Source organism: Zophobas morio, unplaced genomic scaffold (genome assembly GCF_036711695.1).
Source record: "Zophobas morio isolate AGI-343-1 ecotype UQ-CSIRO unplaced genomic scaffold, CSIRO_AGI_Zmor_V1 ptg000005l, whole genome shotgun sequence".
NCBI classification, from domain to species: Eukaryota; Metazoa; Arthropoda; class Insecta; order Coleoptera; family Tenebrionidae; genus Zophobas; species Zophobas morio.
This window is the reverse complement of record NW_026972110.1, coordinates 10,424,076-10,443,169: the sequence shown is the minus strand read 5'-3', so window position 1 is coordinate 10,443,169 and position 19,094 is coordinate 10,424,076. Positions and strand designations below refer to the sequence as shown.

At 36.7% G+C, this 19,094-nt stretch overlaps 4 protein-coding genes across 4 annotated transcripts in view; 3 read left to right on the top strand and 1 right to left on the bottom strand.

Annotated features, from left to right (window-relative positions):
* Window positions 1-1,584, bottom strand: part of LOC135122697 (midasin) — a 176,799-nt gene extending 175,215 nt beyond the window's left edge. Inside the window, exons 1-4 of the mRNA XM_064047054.1 lie at window positions 1,440-1,584; window positions 1,146-1,387; window positions 327-1,089; window positions 112-275 (exon numbers count right to left, since the gene is read on the bottom strand). Of these exons, the coding sequence (XP_063903124.1) occupies window positions 112-275; window positions 327-1,089; window positions 1,146-1,387; window positions 1,440-1,526 (1,256 nt within the window). The 5' untranslated portion in view covers window positions 1,527-1,584. The remainder of the gene's footprint in view (window positions 1-111; window positions 276-326; window positions 1,090-1,145; window positions 1,388-1,439) is intronic.
* Window positions 1,585-1,755: 171 nt separating this feature from the next.
* On the top strand, window positions 1,756-4,680 carry LOC135122695 (pre-rRNA-processing protein TSR1 homolog). The gene is made up of 9 exons (XM_064047053.1): window positions 1,756-1,943; window positions 1,992-2,262; window positions 2,317-2,500; window positions 2,551-2,806; window positions 2,862-3,006; window positions 3,058-3,724; window positions 3,776-4,217; window positions 4,270-4,404; window positions 4,463-4,680. The coding sequence occupies exons 1-9, from the start codon at window positions 1,832-1,834 to the stop codon at window positions 4,609-4,611; spliced, it is 2,361 nt and encodes a 786-aa protein (XP_063903123.1). The 5' UTR covers window positions 1,756-1,831; the 3' UTR covers window positions 4,612-4,680.
* Window positions 4,681-7,875: 3,195 nt separating this feature from the next.
* On the top strand, window positions 7,876-11,119 carry LOC135145457 (uncharacterized). Its single transcript, XM_064077566.1, has 2 exons — window positions 7,876-10,023; window positions 10,073-11,119. Exons 1-2 carry the CDS (start codon window positions 7,876-7,878, stop codon window positions 11,117-11,119), a joined length of 3,195 nt encoding a protein of 1,064 aa, XP_063933636.1.
* A 7,013-nt stretch (window positions 11,120-18,132) lies between these two features.
* On the top strand, window positions 18,133-18,828 carry LOC135145445 (uncharacterized). The gene is made up of 2 exons (XM_064077560.1): window positions 18,133-18,225; window positions 18,268-18,828. Exons 1-2 carry the CDS (start codon window positions 18,133-18,135, stop codon window positions 18,826-18,828), a joined length of 654 nt encoding a protein of 217 aa, XP_063933630.1.
* Window positions 18,829-19,094: the final 266 nt, after the last annotated feature.

Sequence of the window (19,094 nt, the reverse complement as noted above, 5' to 3'; positions counted from 1 at the left end):
ACGACTTTTTCGATCATATTAACTGTTTACGTAATTAAAATTATATCGTTAAAAAGTTTCAAAAGCCCTACCAACCTTCAATTAGAATCAACAGTAATCACTTTCACTTACCTCTGAGTGAAAAATAACTGGAATCCTGGCGCTATGGGCAAAGAATCACGATACCCAGGAACAGTTAAATATCCGTTCTCTAATAAATTTGATAGCACTGAAGCTATGTCCATGCTTGCAGAATCTATATCTTCAAGTAAAAGCCAATGGCCATCCATTACAGCCTAATAAAAAAAGTAATTACATAATTCTTAGACATTGAGAAAATTACATACCTGTGTAAGAACACCAGGTTGCCAAATAAATTCTCCTGGAATATCACTACATCTATACGTTCCTAGTAACATCTTACTATCAGTCTGATCACCCAGTTGTACTTTAATAAATGTTTTTCCTAGCTTTCTACCTGTTTTGCTTGCCACATATTCTACTAAAGTAGTTTTTCCAGAACCAACGGGACCTTGCAAGCAAAGGGCTCTGTTTGAAGAAAGTCCAAATGCAATCTTTTTCAAATTGTTATAAGTTGAATTTACAATGACCAAATTGTCTACAATACATTCTGAGGATAGTGGCAACTTGGGGATATAAATACCAGAAATTTCGACTACATCATCAGATAGATTTTTATTAACTGAGAAACTTGGATTCTGGTCTAAAGCTATCTTGACAGAATCTGATTTTATCAAGGTCCTTTTTAAATTATAAATACATGAAAATTTTTCATGATTTTCTTTTGAAATCTTAGATGTAATAAATTGTTGTAACTGATTTTCACTCATGTGAGTAATTACAGAAATACAGTGACAAGCAATCCACTGTACTTTTTCCTCTTCATGGTTTAAATACTTTTCAGCAAATTCTGCCCAGTCCCACTTCTTCTCATAAAAAGATGGTTCACTTTGTAATAACCAGTAACAGGATTCGACTATATCTAAATCAGTGACATCAAAATTTGGGGACATTTTGATTCTCTTGGCAGGTTGCTGATCTTCAGATGTAAAAGGTGGCGGATTCTTTTCAAAATATCTTAATGCAAACCTACAAAAAATTAAGTAATCATAAGCAAATTCGAATTGTAGATTACTACACATTACCATTTCAAGTCATTTCTAAGTTGTACTATTTTCCCCAACATAACAGTGTTTCTTTTATGATATTCACTGTTGGGTGCAGCGTCCACAGAGACTGCGAAGGATACAATTTTCGGCAAAACTTCGGAAAAATAAGTGACAACATCTTCAAAATATGTAGGGACGGTAATAATATTTCGCGCAAGGTAATGCAAAAGCTCGCAGTTTTTTTCGCCGCGATTTAACCTGGTATTTTTATCAGTTAACTGTTTAAAAGCCATTAATAGAATAAATGGTGAAACATTACACAAAAATTACCTTAAATGCGCCAGCAAACTGTTCGTTGATTTTGCAAAAACCCTTCAGTTTCTTAAAAACAAACTCACTATCAATCACTTCTTCCATTTTAGAACAAACAAATCATTTTTGTTATTGAAATAGTGCACAAACGAACTAAACCGTTCTCGACAGCAAATCTTTCTAACCTTTTTAACACATGTGTAGAACATAACCAAATATTTGTAAATGCGCGTGCGTCTAAAAACACGTTCACCAACTTGAATACACAAACAAATCAACACACAAACTGGTTTTGCACAAAGCGCTTAGTAACTTTAATTGTTTGTGATTGCTGGTCCGGTTTGACTTTTTCACATTAAATGTCATCGTGTTAAATTAGCACGTGTTGCGACAAAAGTTTTTGTGTTAAAATGGGGCTTGACAAAGTGCAGTCGCACAGGCCAGGAGTTTTTAAACAAAGCAACAAGTCCCATAAACACGGGCGTCACCGTTCTAAAGGCTCAATTAGTAGTGATGCTAAAGGTATGTTTTGAGGTTATGTATACAAACATTATAGTATTAAAAAAACAGGAAAATTCTCCGTGAAAACACTATCCAAGAAGATAAAACGAAGTTTAAATAGAGAAGAACGACGTCATCAAGCTTTACAAATCCGACAAAATAAAAGAACTGAGGTTTTAAATAAAAAGCGGTCATTGGGGGGGCTTGATCATGCACCATTTCTGGTTTGCTTGCTCCCTTTGAACAAAGCCATTGACGCTAATGAAGTTTTAGAACGTTTGACTAAGTGTGACTCGGAAGCTGTAGTTAATAAAAGTCCAACAGGAGTCACACATATCTGGTAAAATTATATAAATATATAGATGCCAATAGTTTAATTTTTAATCTGTTACAGTACGCCAAGATTTAAGCAAAAATTCTCATTTGTTGTCCCTTCAAATGATAATGAGCTAACCGTTTTAGATGCTTTAAAAGTTTGTGACACAGTAGTGTTCTTAATATCCACGTCTGGAGGTGTTGAAGAGGATAAATTAATAGATAAATGGGGTCAGAATATTTTAATGTCATCTTTTTCACAGGTTTTTTCAAACTAAATTACTTGTACTTTTTACTAACTATATATTATTAGGGTCTACCAACACCAGTGGTTGCTATAACAGATTTAGAAAGCATCACTCAAAAAAGAAGAAATGATTACAAGCAACAAATACAGAAATTAATTTCAAAGTGGCTTCCTGATGAGAAAGTCACCACAATTGAGAATGATTCAGATGGTATCAATCTGTTGAGAAAAATTGGTAGTCAAAAAAGGAGAACTGTATTGTATAGGGATAGAAGACCCCATATTTATGCAGAACATGTTGAGTTTGTTCCAAATGAATTAGGTTGTACAATATCCAGTGTTTTTTTTTTATAATTATAATATTGATATAATTTTAGGGCCATATGGCACTTTGAAAGTAACAGGGTACTTACGTGGTTCTACAATGTCAGTAAATGCCTTAGTACACATACCAGGTGTTGGAGACTTTCAAATGCTTCAAATAGATGCTCCTCCTGATCCCTATAATACTGACAAAAATAAGTATGTAACATTTTATTAAATTTAAAAATTTGCATAAATTTCATTTTCTAGAAATAGAAGCTCAATGGTTGATGACACAGTGAACACAAGAATCTTAGATACAGCTGACGTTGCTAAACAAGAATCACTTGACGCCGAAAACCTTCCTGATCCAATGGATGCTGAACAAACTTGGCCCACCAATGAAGAACTAGAAATGGCAGAAAAAGAAAGCAAGGTTAAAAAGGTAAAAAAAGTTCCTAAAGGATGGTCAGACTATCAAGCTGCTTGGATTCCTGATGATGATGCTGAATTTCAAGCAGACTTGGATGACTCCTCTGATGAAGAGTCAAACAAAGATATGGATGCCATGTCTGAGGAAAAGTCAGAAGCTTCTGATAACGAAGACCGAGAATTTGATACCATGACAGAGTCTGAAGTTGCACCCAATGATGAAAAATATGACCAAGAAATGGACTTTATGGAAGAAAGACAAGAACTGGAAAAACTCAAAGCAGCAAAAGGTGATCGAATGTTTCCTGATGAGGTGGATACACCTTTGGATGAACCTGCCAGAGTAAGGTTCCAGAAGTATAGAGGGTTAGAAAGCTTCAGAACATCACCTTGGGACCCAAAAGAAAATTTGCCATATGATTATGCTAGAATCTTCCAGTTTGAAAACTTTGATAGAACTAAAAAACGGGTTATAAAGGAACAGGAGGACGTTGATGGTGCTAAGGTGAGAATATAGTAGTGTTTAAAAATTATTTGTTATATTGAATATTTGTAGCCTGGGTGGTATGTGACAGTTCATGTGAAAGATGTTTCTCAACTGTTATGGTCCAATTTTGAAAAAATAAATGGACCTCTGATACTATTTGGTTTACTTCCTCATGAATATAAAATGTCTGTTGTGAATGTTGTTCTGAAAAGGACTCCAAACTATTCTATACCTATCAAGTCAAAAGAAAGATTAATATTCCAGTGTGGGTATAGAAGATTTGTGACTAACCCCATATTTAGCCAACACACTAATGGCCAGAAGCATAAATTTGAAAGATTTTTCCAACCAGAATCCACTGTGGTTGCAACATTCTTTGGCAGAATTCAGTTTCCACCATCACCAGTTCTCTGTTATAAAGAAGAAGGGGGTCAGTTGACTTTAGTAGCTACAGGAAGTTTACTCTCTTGTAATCCAGACAGGATTATTTTAAAAAGAATTGTTTTATCAGGTTAATTGTTTTTTTAACACTGGTTGTTCCAGTACTGATAACTATGTTGTAGGTCATCCTTTCAAAATTTATAAAAGATCTGCTGTCATCAGATTTTTGTTCTTTAATAGAGAAGATATTATCTATTTTAAACCTTGTAAACTAAGAACAAAAATGGGGCGCTCAGGACACATAAAAGAACCTTTGGGTAAACCTTGCATAATATTTTATTTAAAAAAAAAACTAATTAAACTTATTATTTTCAGGTACACATGGACACATCAAATGCGTATTTGACGGTCAATTAAAATCGCAAGATACCGTACTTCTAAATCTATACAAAAGAATATTCCCCAAGTGGACGTACGAGGATCTTATTGTTAGCGTTGTAAACAACGAGGAAATGGAAACATGAGTAATACTGATGATAAAAATATCATGTATACTATTTATTATTGTTGAATAAAAACAGATTTTAAAAATGTGTTGTTGTTAACTGTTAACTTGCTAATTTTGCATAATTACGTGAAGCGTAAAATATTTTCTGCAATATGTAAATTGTAGTACAGGTTTTATTGCAGTATAAATTACTCAAGAGGACAGAAAAATTATCGCAATATTGTTACAGACTGACTAAATAATTATCGTCGTGGGAAGTTATTTTTAAAAAGTTTTGCGAAGTGAAGGCTTCTGAACGATTTATCTTCCGCATCTCGACTAATTACCACCTGTTTAAATTAAATCTTTTTAATCACACTGATGGCCATTTCTATTAAAAATTGAGCCTTGAATATTTAAATTATTTGTCATTGTGTTCGCTTTTCAGACGATAGTATCTCGAGTTGTTGAATGCACCGCAAGAAGAAAAGTATGGAAAACAAATAAGTGAGTCACAGAGGTTTTTACAGTAGGGGAAGGTAGGGCAAAATTATGTAGGATCAGAAAGTATTACATTTTAAAAACTGCGATGGGGTGGTTGCTGATATCTTTATCAAGAAAATATCGAAGCTATTAAAAAAGAGAATTCAGAGATACGTGGGATGGAATACAGTTAACCATTTACAACCCCTTATTTTAACAGGAGTAAATTAAACATTCAGAGTCTAACCTACATAGGTTATAACTGGTCAATTGTGGTGTTGCGGTTTAAAATTTTAAATTTAACGCCTATAAAAAATATTTCCATAACGTAGACAATCACTCATACATGATTAGCGCGTTAGAGGACTGGTAGAAGGCCACCCTTCTAGGGTTGGTAGTTTAGGAATTTTTCGAATGTTGCGCAAATAGATGAAAGATCTCTTGGCCCTTCTTGTTGTTTTGTGATGCAGTGAAAACGAGTGTTTAAAAATTGGTAAGTACGTTGAATTTTCTTTGTAAATTCAGCAAAGAACTATTGTTTAATCGTATTCGACACCACAGTCCTTCCCAACGAATATATTAGCGTAAGATTAGTTTATTAACGATTTTCCAACTGAAATGTCGCCAATATAAATTAATACAAGTTTTGATAGGTCGAAACATATGCAGCCTTTTTAATAAAGAATTTATTACTTTTAGTTCTGTTCGTTAACAAGGCAGGGAGGGAAATAATCAATAGTATTTGCTGTTTCATAGAGATTCAGTCAGCCCACGATGTAATCTTGATGAACTCAGTTTGATTTAATCAGTAACTGAATTAATGCATAATTTAGCATAATAAAAATATTTTCTTTGTTTCCTTCCTTGTAATGCTGTGTAGTCCTAGTCGTAGTACTCATTGCGCTATCGTCAAAATTCGGGAGATTTGTACTTTCACTGAAATCGAAGCACAGGATCGCATGGCGGAAGGAGAGTGGCGAGTCGGCACCCATGTGTAGACTTTTCTGCCGTGAATCAGGCCACCTACCTGACAATCTCCTTCCGAGGATGGAAGTGAACCTCAGGAATGCGATATTGTTAATCGCAAGTCGTGTGTTATAGTTATGGTTAGTCCAAATAGACTAATATCGTTATGCGTCCCCACGTGGCATGATTTGTTTTCTTTTCTTAGTGGCGAATTTCATATTGAATTTGCGATATCGCAAGTCCCCGTTGCAATGTAATTGCGATCGCGAATTGCATGCGCATGCGCAAAATTATCCAACGGGATATTTAAGCATGGTTATAGTTATAATTTTTGTAATTAAGATTTTTCCTTCTCTTTCTGGGTTTAAACTTGTGATAGTCAAATATTTATATAGATTTGTGACATTTGACTTTGGAAAGTTGAAAAGTTTTTTCCCTCTCCAGGAAGGAGAGGAGGAATAATTGATTTACCCTCCATATTTGCATTTCGATTTAAGTTAACTTCTCCAAACTTGGGATTCACCACATTGCGTTTGAACGCATTCCGCCATTAAAAAAGAAAAATTGGGCGAAAGTTATTTCGACAGAACTTCCCTCGCTTCTAGTTTCACTTTCTTTAATAAATTGACTGATTCATTAATTTTTTTTGGTCATCCTGTATAAGCAAATCTAAAAAATATGAATGCAATGATAAGTTACAAGTATATGTAGTTTTATCATATTTTCCACATTTTCGAAAGAATTTATTCCGCAAAATTTTGAAATGACGTGGTCAAATTTTTCGGGTTGATAACCAGATATAGTTTGATAAAAAACTTAACATACTTACAATAACTTCGCAACATCAAGATTTCAAAGTACATATTCAGTTTTGCAATTCTTGAATTAATCAATAAAATAAATTGGCCCAGCCATTAATTTTTTTCAGACACCCCGTATAAGCAAATCTAAAAAATATTAATGCAGTGTTAGATCACAAGTATAGGTACACTCATTATACTTTGTACATTTTAGATAGGATTTATTCAGCAAAACTTTGGGGCGACGTCATCAATTTTTTAGGGGGATGAGCAAATACATTTTGCATTTTGATCAAAAATTTACCGTGCCTATGATAACTTTAAAACATCTCCAAGATTTTAAAGCATTGGGTTTTGTAGTTCCTGTTTAAATCAATAAAATACATTTACGCATTCATTAATTTTTTTGAGTCAGCCTGTATATGCAAATCCGAAAAATATGAATGGAATGATAAATTGCAAGAACAGACTGATTGTTCCGGTTCGAAGTTTGTTAATATTTTGTTTTGATTTTGTTTGTTTTCCCGCGGATTGCTGACAAGTGTATTTTGGTCACTTTCCACTAGAGGCGCCATAGTACCGAGCAAAAGGGCCCGGTACTTGGGGTTGGCGCTGTTATCGAAGAGAGTTATCGAGAAACCCTCAGAGAGGTAACATCGCTAAGGTGGGCGTTAAGTGAACGCAGTTGCCATCTTGTGTGACGTAAATCGCGAATTGTTGTCGCGAAACTTAGACACGTGGTTCCTTTGTGCATGCGGTCTACAAACCCTCAACCCAGGAGGCTGAACAAAACAAGGTAGGTGACCTTTTGATGCGTTTGTCAGCTTCGATCCAAATTTTAATATTATTTTTTTGGAATTGTAAAATCGCCGCGAAAAAAAGGTGTTTTCAAAGCCTTTACGTCCAACATATGGTCCTTCGAGCCGGATTTAGGGTAATTACGAGAGATTTGTAGATTCCAGCACAAATTTGTTGTGGTTTTGCTAAGCGTGATTAGCACGCATTTTCAATTGATTTTAAATTATCGGAATACGTAAATTCGAGTTTACATAATGGCTACCGTTGCCGCGCTAAGTAATGGACGCGCTAGTTTGATCAAACGCGTGGAGGCTTTAGTGAATCTATCGCAACAAGCCAGAGTCCACGAAACTGTACGAGGAGAGTTTTTTATTCGAGCTGCGGACTTAAACCATATTGTTGCCCAGTTTGAGCAGCGACAGTTGCAAATTGTCGAATTATGCACCACCCCTGAGGAGCTAGACGAACAATACGAGGTGCAATCAAGATTTGACGATATGCAGTATTCAATTAAATCGGTTGCAGCGGAATTAAATCGCGAGGCCGCGCAGTCATCCGCACCCAGGGGCAATTTAACATCAAACAACGTCAAATTGCCCAAAATTCAAATTCCGACGTTTGACGGTCAGATCAAAAACTGGCCCACATTTTATGATTTGTTTCGGTCGCTTATCCACAATAACCCAAATCTTAGCGCAATTGAAAAATTTCAATATTTGTCGACGTCATTGTCTCGCGAGGCGTCTACCGTCATCAAAAATTTGCCGATTTCGGCGGCAAATTATGCTATCGCATTCGATGCGCTGGTGGCGCGTTATAACAATAAGCGCGTATTATTGACAAATTATTGGCAAGCGATCTATAGTGCACCCAAAGTGAATGGAGATTCGCCGAATTTGTTGCGAAATTTGTTAAACGTGTTTTCTGAAAATTTGGCCGCGTTGAAGCAGTACGATGAAGTCGATTTGTGGGACTTCACGTTATTAAATTTAATGTTGCAAAAACTGGACACCACGTGGAAACAGAAATTTGAGTTGAGTATTGTAGGAAATTCCGTACCTGCTTACAATGACCCCCAAGAATTTTTGCTTAAACATTGTACCGCGTTGGAAACTTCCGTTATGACAATGGGTCATAATTCCGCATCCGCCCTTCGTAAACCCACAGCTGCATCTTCCGTACCTGCCAAGCGTCCCGTGACGTCATCGTTTGTCACGCGATCACCAATCAACAAGGAACAATGTCTTAATTGTTCGGATGAGCACCCATTAACGAAATGCGATGCTTTCTTAGAAATGGAACCACGGGATAGACATACTTTCGCGCGTAAGAAAAATCTGTGTTACAATTGTTTGTCGAGGGTGCATTCGGTTAGCAAATGCCCATCTAAATTAAACTGCCGGGTTTGTGATTGTAGACATCACACGTTGTTACATTTTGTCCCCAAACCTAGCGCCGAGCCGGAAGAGGTGTCAGGGATCTTTGGGGACCCATCGGTCGACGACGGGGTCAAAGTAATGACACTAATGACTAACGCGATCGCGACCCATAGTTTCACTTTGTTGGCGACCGCGCGAATAATTGTGGTGGATTCGCGAGGTAAATATCGCGCATTTAGGGCGCTTTTGGATACTGCGAGCGAGGCCACCTTTGTCACAGAGCGGTGTGCAAAGGTTTTAGGGCTCCCTCAAACTAACGCGGTGGTACCAATTCAAGGCTTGAATCAAATGTCGTCAAGCAGTACGTCGGGTGTATTGAAATGCGAAGTGAGGTCACATTTAGTGCGTAACTTTTCATTGAAAGCTGAAATGGTCGTTGTGCCTCAAATTTGTGGTGACGTTCCCACAAGGGCAGTGTCACAGGATCGTTTGCGACAATTTCGTCACATACGTAATTTGAAATTAGCTGACCCGGAATTCGGTAAGCCACAACAAGTGGATGTCTTGTTGGGTGCTGATGTTTACGGACAAATCGTGACATCCGGCTTCAGGAAAGGTGGGCTCGAGAAACCGTCCGCGTTAAATACTGTTTTCGGGTGGGTACTGATTGGGGGTGTTAAGCGTAACAAACAACAAACCGCGGTTAGGTCCTTTTGTACGTCCATAGACAACTCTGTAGACGCGGCATTAAAACGCTTTAGGCAGCGTGAGCAAGTCCCACAACGCAGTATGGTGGCCCCGCAAGACGCTTGGTGTGAGGAAAAAGTCACGTCGTCGATCGCATGTGACATCCAGGGTAGTTACCGTGTTCAATTACCTTTCGCCGACACGACGCCATCCATATTAGGTCGCTCGTCCGACTCAGCAGTGCGCCGTTATCTCGTCCCTGAGTCGCGCCTCTTTGCGGCCGACCTATTGTCATTTGCCCGGGAAACCCTCAAGGGTGTGTTGAACACACACAGGGTGTGTGCGTGGCCCGACTCAAGAGTAACGCTAACGGGAATTAAGTAAGTCGCGGCCCGGTCATTGGACCACTTTTGTTGCAAATCAAATCGCGCCCATACAAGGTATATTCGAACCTTCGGCATGGAATCATGGAAGCGGCCCTGATAACCCAGCCGACTGCGCCTCGAGGGGGTTACTCCTACAGGAGCTTGTCACACAGCCGCTATGGTGGGCGAATCCCACGTGGTTGGCAGGCACTGAGTGGCCTCTACAAGTAGACCTAGAAGTTCCTACCGGTACGGAACTTGAATTACACAGAAGGGAATTGCATCATGCGTTGTTAATACCTGTGCGAATGGTACAAAGTAAAGTGTTTGCCAATGAAATTCGTTCATTGCAAAAGAATGGCACGTGTTCAAAACCATTCTACGAATTGACCCCGTTCCTCAACGACGGTTTGATTCGCGTCACCGGAAGATTGCACCAAACGGAACTGCCCTATGAAACTAAGCACCCCTTGTTGTTGCCGCGCTCGCACAGTCTAACCGAACTAATCATAGAGGCCGCTCATCGGAAACATTTACATGTCGGATTCCGGATATTACAGTATTTGTTATTGCAAGCAGCGGCCGGTAACTGTACCTTCAAATGGCATTTTAACCCCCCGTCGGCCCCCCCTATGGGAGGATTATGGGAGCCGGGGGTCAAATCGTTCAAATCCCATCTTAAGCGCGTTGTAGGCGAGCAACCCCTAACCTTCGAAGAATTTAGTACCGTGTTGGCGCAAATTGAAGCCGTATTGAATTCGCGACCCCTGTGTCCCGCCTCCGCGGATAATCCCGATGAACCGTTGGAGACAATGTGGTTAAATCGGCTAAGTAGATGGCAGCTCGTGCAACGGTTGCACCAGGATGTTTGGCATAAGTGGAACACGTCGAATAACCTGCCGTCGGTATTCAAGGGTGATTCGGTGGCCCCGTTGCAATGGCAACTTGGCCGAGTTGTCGCGCTGCACCCGGGAAAAGACGGTATAGTGAGAGTTGCACAAGTACGTACCACTTGCGGCATGATCACACGTCCTCGAGTGAAGCTGTGCCCGCTTCCTCGTCAATAGTTTTCACTCATATTGTTTATTTAGTTTAGTCATTAGTTTTAGATTGTGATTTAACCTCATATTGTGCTGGAACCTACGCCAAAAAAAAAAAAATGTTTAATTTTCTTTTGGTGGGCGGAATGTTCCGGTTCGAAGTTTGTTAATATTTTGTTTTGATTTTGTTTGTTTTCCCGCGGATTGCTGACAAGTGTATTTTGGTCACTTTCCACTAGAGGCGCCATAGTACCGAGCAAAAGGGCCCGGTACTTGGGGTTGGCGCTGTTATCGAAGAGAGTTATCGAGAAACCCTCAGAGAGGTAACATCGCTAAGGTGGGCGTTAAGTGAACGCAGTTGCCATCTTGTGTGACGTAAATCGCGAATTGTTGTCGCGAAACTTAGACACGTGGTTCCTTTGTGCATGCGGTCTACAAACCCTCAACCCAGGAGGCTGAACAAAACAAGGTAGGTTACCTTTTGATGCGTTTGTCAGCTTCGATCCAAATTTTAATATTATTTTTTTGGAATTGTAAAATCGCCGCGAAAAAAAGGTGTTTTCAAAGCCTTTACGTCCAACACTGATCATATTTTGTACATTTTAGATAGGATTTATTCAGTAAATTTTTGAACTGACGTCATCAATTTTTTGGAGGGGATAAGTAAATATATTTTGATTAAAAATATATCATTCTTATCATAACTGTAAACCATCTGCAAGATTTCAAAGCATTCGGTTTTACAGATTCCAAATTAAATTGCAAAATGTTGTTTCAAAATTTTGATTTTTTTTTCCAAAAATCTGGACGTTTCAGGTAAAAATTCAATTCGGAGTCATCAACTACATGTGTAGGACTATGTTATTTTATACATTTTAAAACCCATTTACTATGTACAGTTTTGAACTGACGTCATCACATTAGTGGTGGGGATGAGTAGCCAAATTTTGATTGGCATTTTACTCTCTACATGATATTTCTAATATATATATATACAAAATTTGACAACAATCGACCCAGTACTTTCTGAGATTGTCTGTCTAACAAAAATCCGGGACGGCAGACGAACGGACAGACAGACAGACAGACAGACGGAAACGGGAGACCTACTTCTTCGTCCTCTAGGGGTCATGCAAGGCCAAGAAAATGTAAAAGTAGAGAGTCGGCCGACGGACTCGATTACAATACTCCCTTTGCTTACGATCGGGAAGTAAAAAAGAAACACAATGTAGGATTTCATTTTCTTGATGGTCACAGTTCATGGCCAAATTTTTCGCGGGTTTTATAATTTGATGCACTTGGTTCACTTTGGCGGGATGTCTGGGTTATCACTTATCAGTAATGATGTTAAAAATTGTTTTTTATGAAATGGGTTAGTTTTTTTGGTTTTAAAACCTTTTTTTCGTTTTTTTGTGTTTTTTGTTGTTGTTGTTGTTAGATGTAAACATTTAACAGTTAATTATAACTGCTTATTTATAATTTAATTATAAATAAGCAGTTTTCCGTAAATTAGCAAGTATACTTGTCCAAAAGGAATAAGGTTATATAACCATCATAGAAGTAGTTGACCGCAAATAAATACCCCCTTTGTGTGGTTCGCACTAAGCTTACCGGTTGGCAATAAATCGTCTTCTAAACATTTCTTGCTCACATTTAACAGGGCCGGCTTTTAAAGCGAGTGGTTATTTCGGAACCCTCAGCGGCTGCAGGTAGTATAGTGAACCAAGAGTTATAAGGTTATATGACCATCATAAAAGTAGTTGACCGCAAATAAATACCCCCTTTGTGTGGTTCGCACTAAGCTTACCGGTTGGCAATAAATCATCTTCTAAACAATTCTTGCTCATATTTAACATAACCCGAACTATCCCAATTCTCAATTTTCGAGTTTTCGTTAACAGAAGTAGCAACATCAGTTTGTTGGGTGCTGAGTGTGGATTATTATTCGTTGGTTTTTTTGTTTATTGGATCTAGCTCCTGCCATATAATGCCATTCGTGTCGCGTTTGTTACGATAGTATTTAATAAATTAAGTTAACTTTGAACCAAAAAGCCAGTGAACTGTGCTGTACGGTGGTGTCGTAATTCGAAACAAAAGTAGGGTTACCGTATTCTAAAAGTTAATTCTAGGGCATAAAATTTTAAAAATCCGGACAAAACCGGACACTTTGATACAAAAAAGTTACGAGTACTTATGAAAAAATCTATTGCAGAAAAAACAACATAAAATTCTTTAGTTAAAAGTGTCACCACTTAAATCTAGTTGTCGAAGTAACCCGGACAGAAATATAAAAATCCGGCCGGACCTCCCCGGACAGTGGAAAAACCAGAACATGTCCGTAAAAATCCGGACGTATCGTAACCCTAAACAAAAGAGTAGTGGTCAAGAAAGTATTTCATTTCATCGACAACACCTTACTATTCCAAATAAACTTGTTAAGATTCGTGTTTTTATAACTTTGAAGTTGTTGAGATTTTAAATTTGGCGCGATTTTGGGACTAAGCAATATGGCGACTGCCGGCTTCAAGTTTTAGGCCACATAGCCGGTCTATACATATTTAAAGTCTCTGCTGCAGGTAGTAAAGAAATAGTGGAGTGGTGGATTTTCATATTTAGTGAAAGCCGTCCCTGAACGAAACCACAAGAGCCGGTCCAGCTGCAGTGGACACGTTATTTACGACCCTAAAACCCTTTCTATTGTAAACAACTTAACTTCGACACAATGGGATGATTTTATGATGGCCATATAACCTTATAGCTCTTGGTTTACTATAAAGAAATAGTGGAGTGGTGGATTTTCATATTTAGTGAAAGCCGCCCCTGAACGAAACCACAAGAGCCGGTCGAGCTGCAGTGGACACGTTATTTACGACCTTAAAACCTTTTCTATTATAAACAACGTAACTTCGACACAATGGGATGATTTTGTGATGGCCATATAACCTTATAGCTCTTGGTCCATTATATTTGTTATTTAATGGAGTCAAGGTGTGGCGGCACAATAGCACGTTGGTAAGCAGTGAAAGATAAGTGGCCTCGTGGTCTAGTGGTTAGGATACTTGCCCGGAGAGCGTGAGGCGTGGGGTTCGATCCCACCGAGGCACAACGTTTTTCTCTACTTACCTACACAAGGTTTCCTTAAATATCTCAAACATTTTTAAATTTGGACTTAAATTTAAACTACTTGGATGACGACGAACATTTCAACAACATACTATCATAACCTCAAAATTTTGAATACAGCTTAGAACAAATATGTTTTATGGTACGATTTTACATTTATATTTTAGGCTGCAGTTGTTATCATGGAATTAGTAATATTATTCGTTAAAGAAATTTCTAAAAATTAAATTTATTTGATTAGGTAATTTAAATTTAATTCTAAAATTTCTAAATTTCTGCTCTTTCTAACAAAAACTAATATCAATCACATCAAACATCTGAAAAAGGTAATTAAAAAAAATAAGTTAAACAATTAAATGAATCCTTTTTTATTGACTAACATCTTTAGTTATCAGTTAGCGCTTATCAATCTTATCACACAATATTTGCCAAATTTGACTTTTACGATTTGGAGAATTTGAATTACTTCTTCAAAATCTATATACTGTTCCAAAATAAACCCATACACCGCCCCGGTACGACGCCTATGGGCCGTCGAGAGCTTTCTAGTATGTGCGACGATGATGAGTGACTCATCATCGGTGACGGTGGCCGGGCGGCGTTCCATAAAGACAAGTCTGAAGCGGGTTACCGGAAGTATCGATTGCGGGGTCCAGAAAAACCTCGAAGCGGCATTTTCGATCTATCCAGAGGAACGTATAGGTTTCAATAGAAGCCACCGTCGGGAACGATTATTATTCAGTCGAATCGAGTCCAGCGAATATTGAGAGAAACCAGCCAAGTTGGGCCGGAATTATTTTGTGTAATTAGACGGGTAAATTTGAGTTACTAAGAAATAAATTGTTGAGTTTTAGCCACGCCGATTTCAATTACCGATCATCGTAACAATACATTAGCGGTTTATTCTAACATAGAGAATTTAAAAACCATGGCCAAGATTGAAACATACCTAAAGTCCAGGCTACTTCTATCTGTCGACTCCACGTTGTAAATTTTGGAAAATTGTTGGGTATAAGGTGTTTTTTTGGGACTTCAGGGAAAAATGAGGAAAAATACAAATTTTTAACACGCTAATTGCAATGTAAAACATCCAAAAAAGATGACTTCATCTTCAAATTTGTTACGTAAATTTCACCCGTGTTACCCATGGTTTAAGAATATACCTTACACCCATATTTTTAATCCTACCACTTCTGTGAAGAAAAAAGTAAAATCAAATTTTGTAATTTATCATGAAACCTAAGTATATACATAGTGAGATTAGAGTTTGTTAAAAATATGATATGAAAATTCAGTTCTCCTAAAATACTTTTTGAAAACTTTGGTGTCAAATACAAGCGAAAGCGAGGAAAATTTTTTTCCAAGGACATTCCTTATTTAGTATCTTCAATTCATCATATTAAATGATTAAATGGCGTCTGCTGAAAAATATAATCAAGTTTTAAAAATGGTATTAATTCAAAACGCGTTCAGAAATAGCAAAAAGCTCACTTTTGACAAATAAATTACATATTTTTCTTGAATATCAGAAGGCAAGTGTTCAAAACTTTTATAGTCGGGTTAAATACTTATAAGTGAACTACGGACAATATTCATTTCCTTTGTAAGGAGGTTTCAGAAAATCATAACCGGCGTTATTCTTATGTCATCTCCATCACATCCACTCGTATCACAGTGATCACACCACTGTTTATAAATTTGTGGCATACGCAAGTTCAGTACCCATCAGTTATATTTAGTTTTAACTCTTAAATTTTTTTCAGTTTTAATGTATATGTTTTTGCAGTGTCAGTATTTGCTGCTGTACATATCTCCAGTATCCACCACTTAATTGCAATGCACAAAGAAATGTTCACGTTTCAAAGATGCTGACGTAAGGGATGTGTGCGCGTGGCGCACGTATACCTTGACATTTCAAGCAAATGCATGTTTAATTTGATGAAAGATGATTCCAGTGTGATCATCAAATTCACCTTCCACAACATAATATTATGTGTTATATAATCTGTTATTATCTATTTAAATTTAAAAATTTTAAAAGTAGAGCTCTTCAGTTATAGGTGTTCCATTTTACCCTACGTTTCCCTACATTGATATAATTTACATTGTACTGTTACTACTAGCCACCTGTATCAATTTATGACAAATTTTACCTTTGAATAATGCCGCTGTAGCATATAAAATCAATTAAAATTCATTCAATTAATTACATGTTCACTGCACTGCGAGAAATGGAAAAAATGTTAACTTCATGGGTGCTTGACCATGAAGCTGAAGTAGTGGAAACCACAATGATATCATCCGATATTACTTTCATGTAAAAATAAAATGGACATTGGGCACAACAAGATTTTTCTGGAGACAACTAATTTAAAATGTGGTAAGATCTATTACCAAAACCTTTTTGTAAAAAGACACCTTCATTTGAAAATCGTAAAAATGCATTGTGATTTTATTGTTGTTTTTACTTGATTTTGAAATAATAAATATTAATGCTTGAATAATGGGTGAATTGTGTCGAGCTTAATCGTAAAGTTTAGCCTACTGAAAAAAAACTGTCTGCACAGCAGCTGTGAATTCGCACTACCTTCAGTAACATCAAGTTGAACAATACGATTTTTCACAGCTATGCTCGTCAAGAATTAACACAAAAATGCCTCAACCGTAACATTGACAAACAAACATGAAATAATTGTCCCATCCTAAAAGAATTTTTGGGGAAATCTAAATTAACCGTCAAAAAAACGTCATTACCACTGTCCTATAAAGTTCTCACTCTCACTTTTAACTAACAATAAACTAATTTACCGCTAATAACATTTACAATAAAGGAATTTTATAAGTGAATTTCCTACGTTTCTATTTATTAAAAACTTGCAATTTATACAGAAAGATGCATTGAAAAAGTGTTGGACCGTCAAACGATAGACAAAAAAACTGCAAGGTGTACAGCAAAGCTTTGTCACCTGTATTTTTAATTGATATTATTTAAAAACGATGAAAGTCAGTTACTTTTATACAACAAAGTATTTCTCAGATATAGTAAAGAGATTCAAAAATATAAACAGGAAATTATTCATCAGGAAAGTGCAACCTGGATAATATAATTACTTGATGTTTACTGTTAGGTTCATTTATTATGTGTTTAGTATAATGGCAGGTTACTCATTGCGATTTCCGTCGTACCACTAAAACCTTTAAACATTTTTTTATTTATAAATATGTAAGTACTTTAATTTAAATGAAAATGTGCACTGTTGGAAGTGTGCAATTTTTGTTGACCCAGGACTTCTGACTGCTTATAAATCATTCAACCATTTATAAAGCCATTAAAAAGTAATCAGTCTCCACAATCTACATAAGTGAAAATGCGTTACTGTATACACTCATATGATGTTATTAACTAAAGAATTAATTAATTACTTTAGGTGTTTGTGTTCTTTATGAGTAAACAGTAAGCGCACATGAATAAATAATATGCAAATATTTCGAATGTACTTAGTTGAACTTACGGAATTTTAAATCACTCAGCTAATAGTGAATCCCTTTTGTGAACTCTAAAATTATTGTAATGAAAATATTTTTAACTAACTGAGCATATTTTTAGAAAAACATAACTCTTATAAAAAAAAAAGTCATCTAGTAAGCTATGAAATTTATTTTTACAATAATGATGCATTGCAGCTTTTTGACGTCTTATCGGACACTTATCTGATGACAACTGTCATCATGTTGTGTGTTATATGCAACTTATATACAACATAGATGTCCATTCCCTTCTCTTTGCGGATGATTTGAAGATTTATACTGTAGTCAATTCATTTCATGATTCTCTTCGGCTTCAAAAATGTCTTGACAGAGTTTACAGATGGTGTTTGAATAACAATTTAATGATTAATAAAACTAAATGCTATGCCATGTCATTCACCAAAAAAGAAAAACCCATTATTTACAGATACAGCTTTGATAACACCGTTCTTACTAGGCCTGAAGTTATACGCGATCTTGGGGTAGTCTTCGACTCAAAACTTTCATTCAGTCAACATATTCAGGCAATAACTGAGTCTGCTTTCAAATCCTTAGGCTTTGTCATCCGGAATGGTCGGGAGTTTGGTGATATTGAAACACTGAAATTACTCTATTTCACTTACTATAGATCTTGTCTTGAATACGCCTCTGTCATATGGAGTCCTGTATATAATATCCACATTTCTTCCCTTGAAAGAATACAAAGACGTTTTCTTAAGACGGTGTCCTACATAGTCGATGGCGTTTATCCCCTGAGAGGTTATCCTCAGGATTTACTTCTGGGTAGATTCAAAATTCCATCTTTGCTAAATAGACGTAGAGAGCACTCGGTAATAACTTTATTTAAAATTGTCAAAGGACTGCAAGAGTGTCCTGATATACTTTGCAATTTATCACTTAAGATCAACAAAGGGAACATGCGTAGTAAAAATTCTTTCTATTTGCCCACTGTACGCACTATCAGTAGAGCAAATTCTCCACTTGTTCAAATGGTTGTTAATTATATGGGCATCGAGAATCAAGTCGATCTATTTAACTGCACTTTAGGTCAGATTAAAAGATACTACCAAACAGAGCCAAGTTGAAGTTATGCTTAAAATATTTGTACAACGTTTCTGTGTCCTGTAATTGGGTTCCCCACCCGTGGACACTATGCATTAATAATAATAATAATAATAATAATAATAATAATAATAATAATAACTTATTTTATTAAACAAAACTTCCCATATATTTTAGATGTTCTGGCTAATTTCTTCTTAGGCTTCACAAGTACATTTTTAATTTTATTTTTCACATTCCGATGTGATGTTGCCAAATTATTCCAATTTTCCTGAATTTTTTTAATAAT

What these genes read in the sequence shown, in the direction of transcription:
- LOC135122695 (XM_064047053.1), top strand. Translation starts at nt 1,832, where the DNA reads ATGGGGCTTGACAAAGTGCAGTCGCACAGGCCAGGAGTTTTTAAACAA. An exon ending in AATTAGTAGTGATGCTAAAG is followed by an intron (nt 1,944 to 1,991) that starts GTATGTTTTGAG and finishes TTAAAAAAACAG; the next exon opens with GAAAATTCTCCGTGAAAACA. An exon ending in AAAAAGAATTGTTTTATCAG is followed by an intron (nt 4,218 to 4,269) that starts GTTAATTGTTTT and finishes ACTATGTTGTAG; the next exon opens with GTCATCCTTTCAAAATTTAT.
- LOC135145445 (XM_064077560.1), top strand. Translation starts at nt 18,133, where the DNA reads ATGTCATTCACCAAAAAAGAAAAACCCATTATTTACAGATACAGCTTT. An exon ending in AAGTTATACGCGATCTTGGG is followed by an intron (nt 18,226 to 18,267) that starts GTAGTCTTCGAC and finishes CAACATATTCAG; the next exon opens with GCAATAACTGAGTCTGCTTT.
- LOC135145457 (XM_064077566.1), top strand. Translation starts at nt 7,876, where the DNA reads ATGGCTACCGTTGCCGCGCTAAGTAATGGACGCGCTAGTTTGATCAAA. An exon ending in GTGTGTTGAACACACACAGG is followed by an intron (nt 10,024 to 10,072) that starts GTGTGTGCGTGG and finishes GAATTAAGTAAG; the next exon opens with TCGCGGCCCGGTCATTGGAC.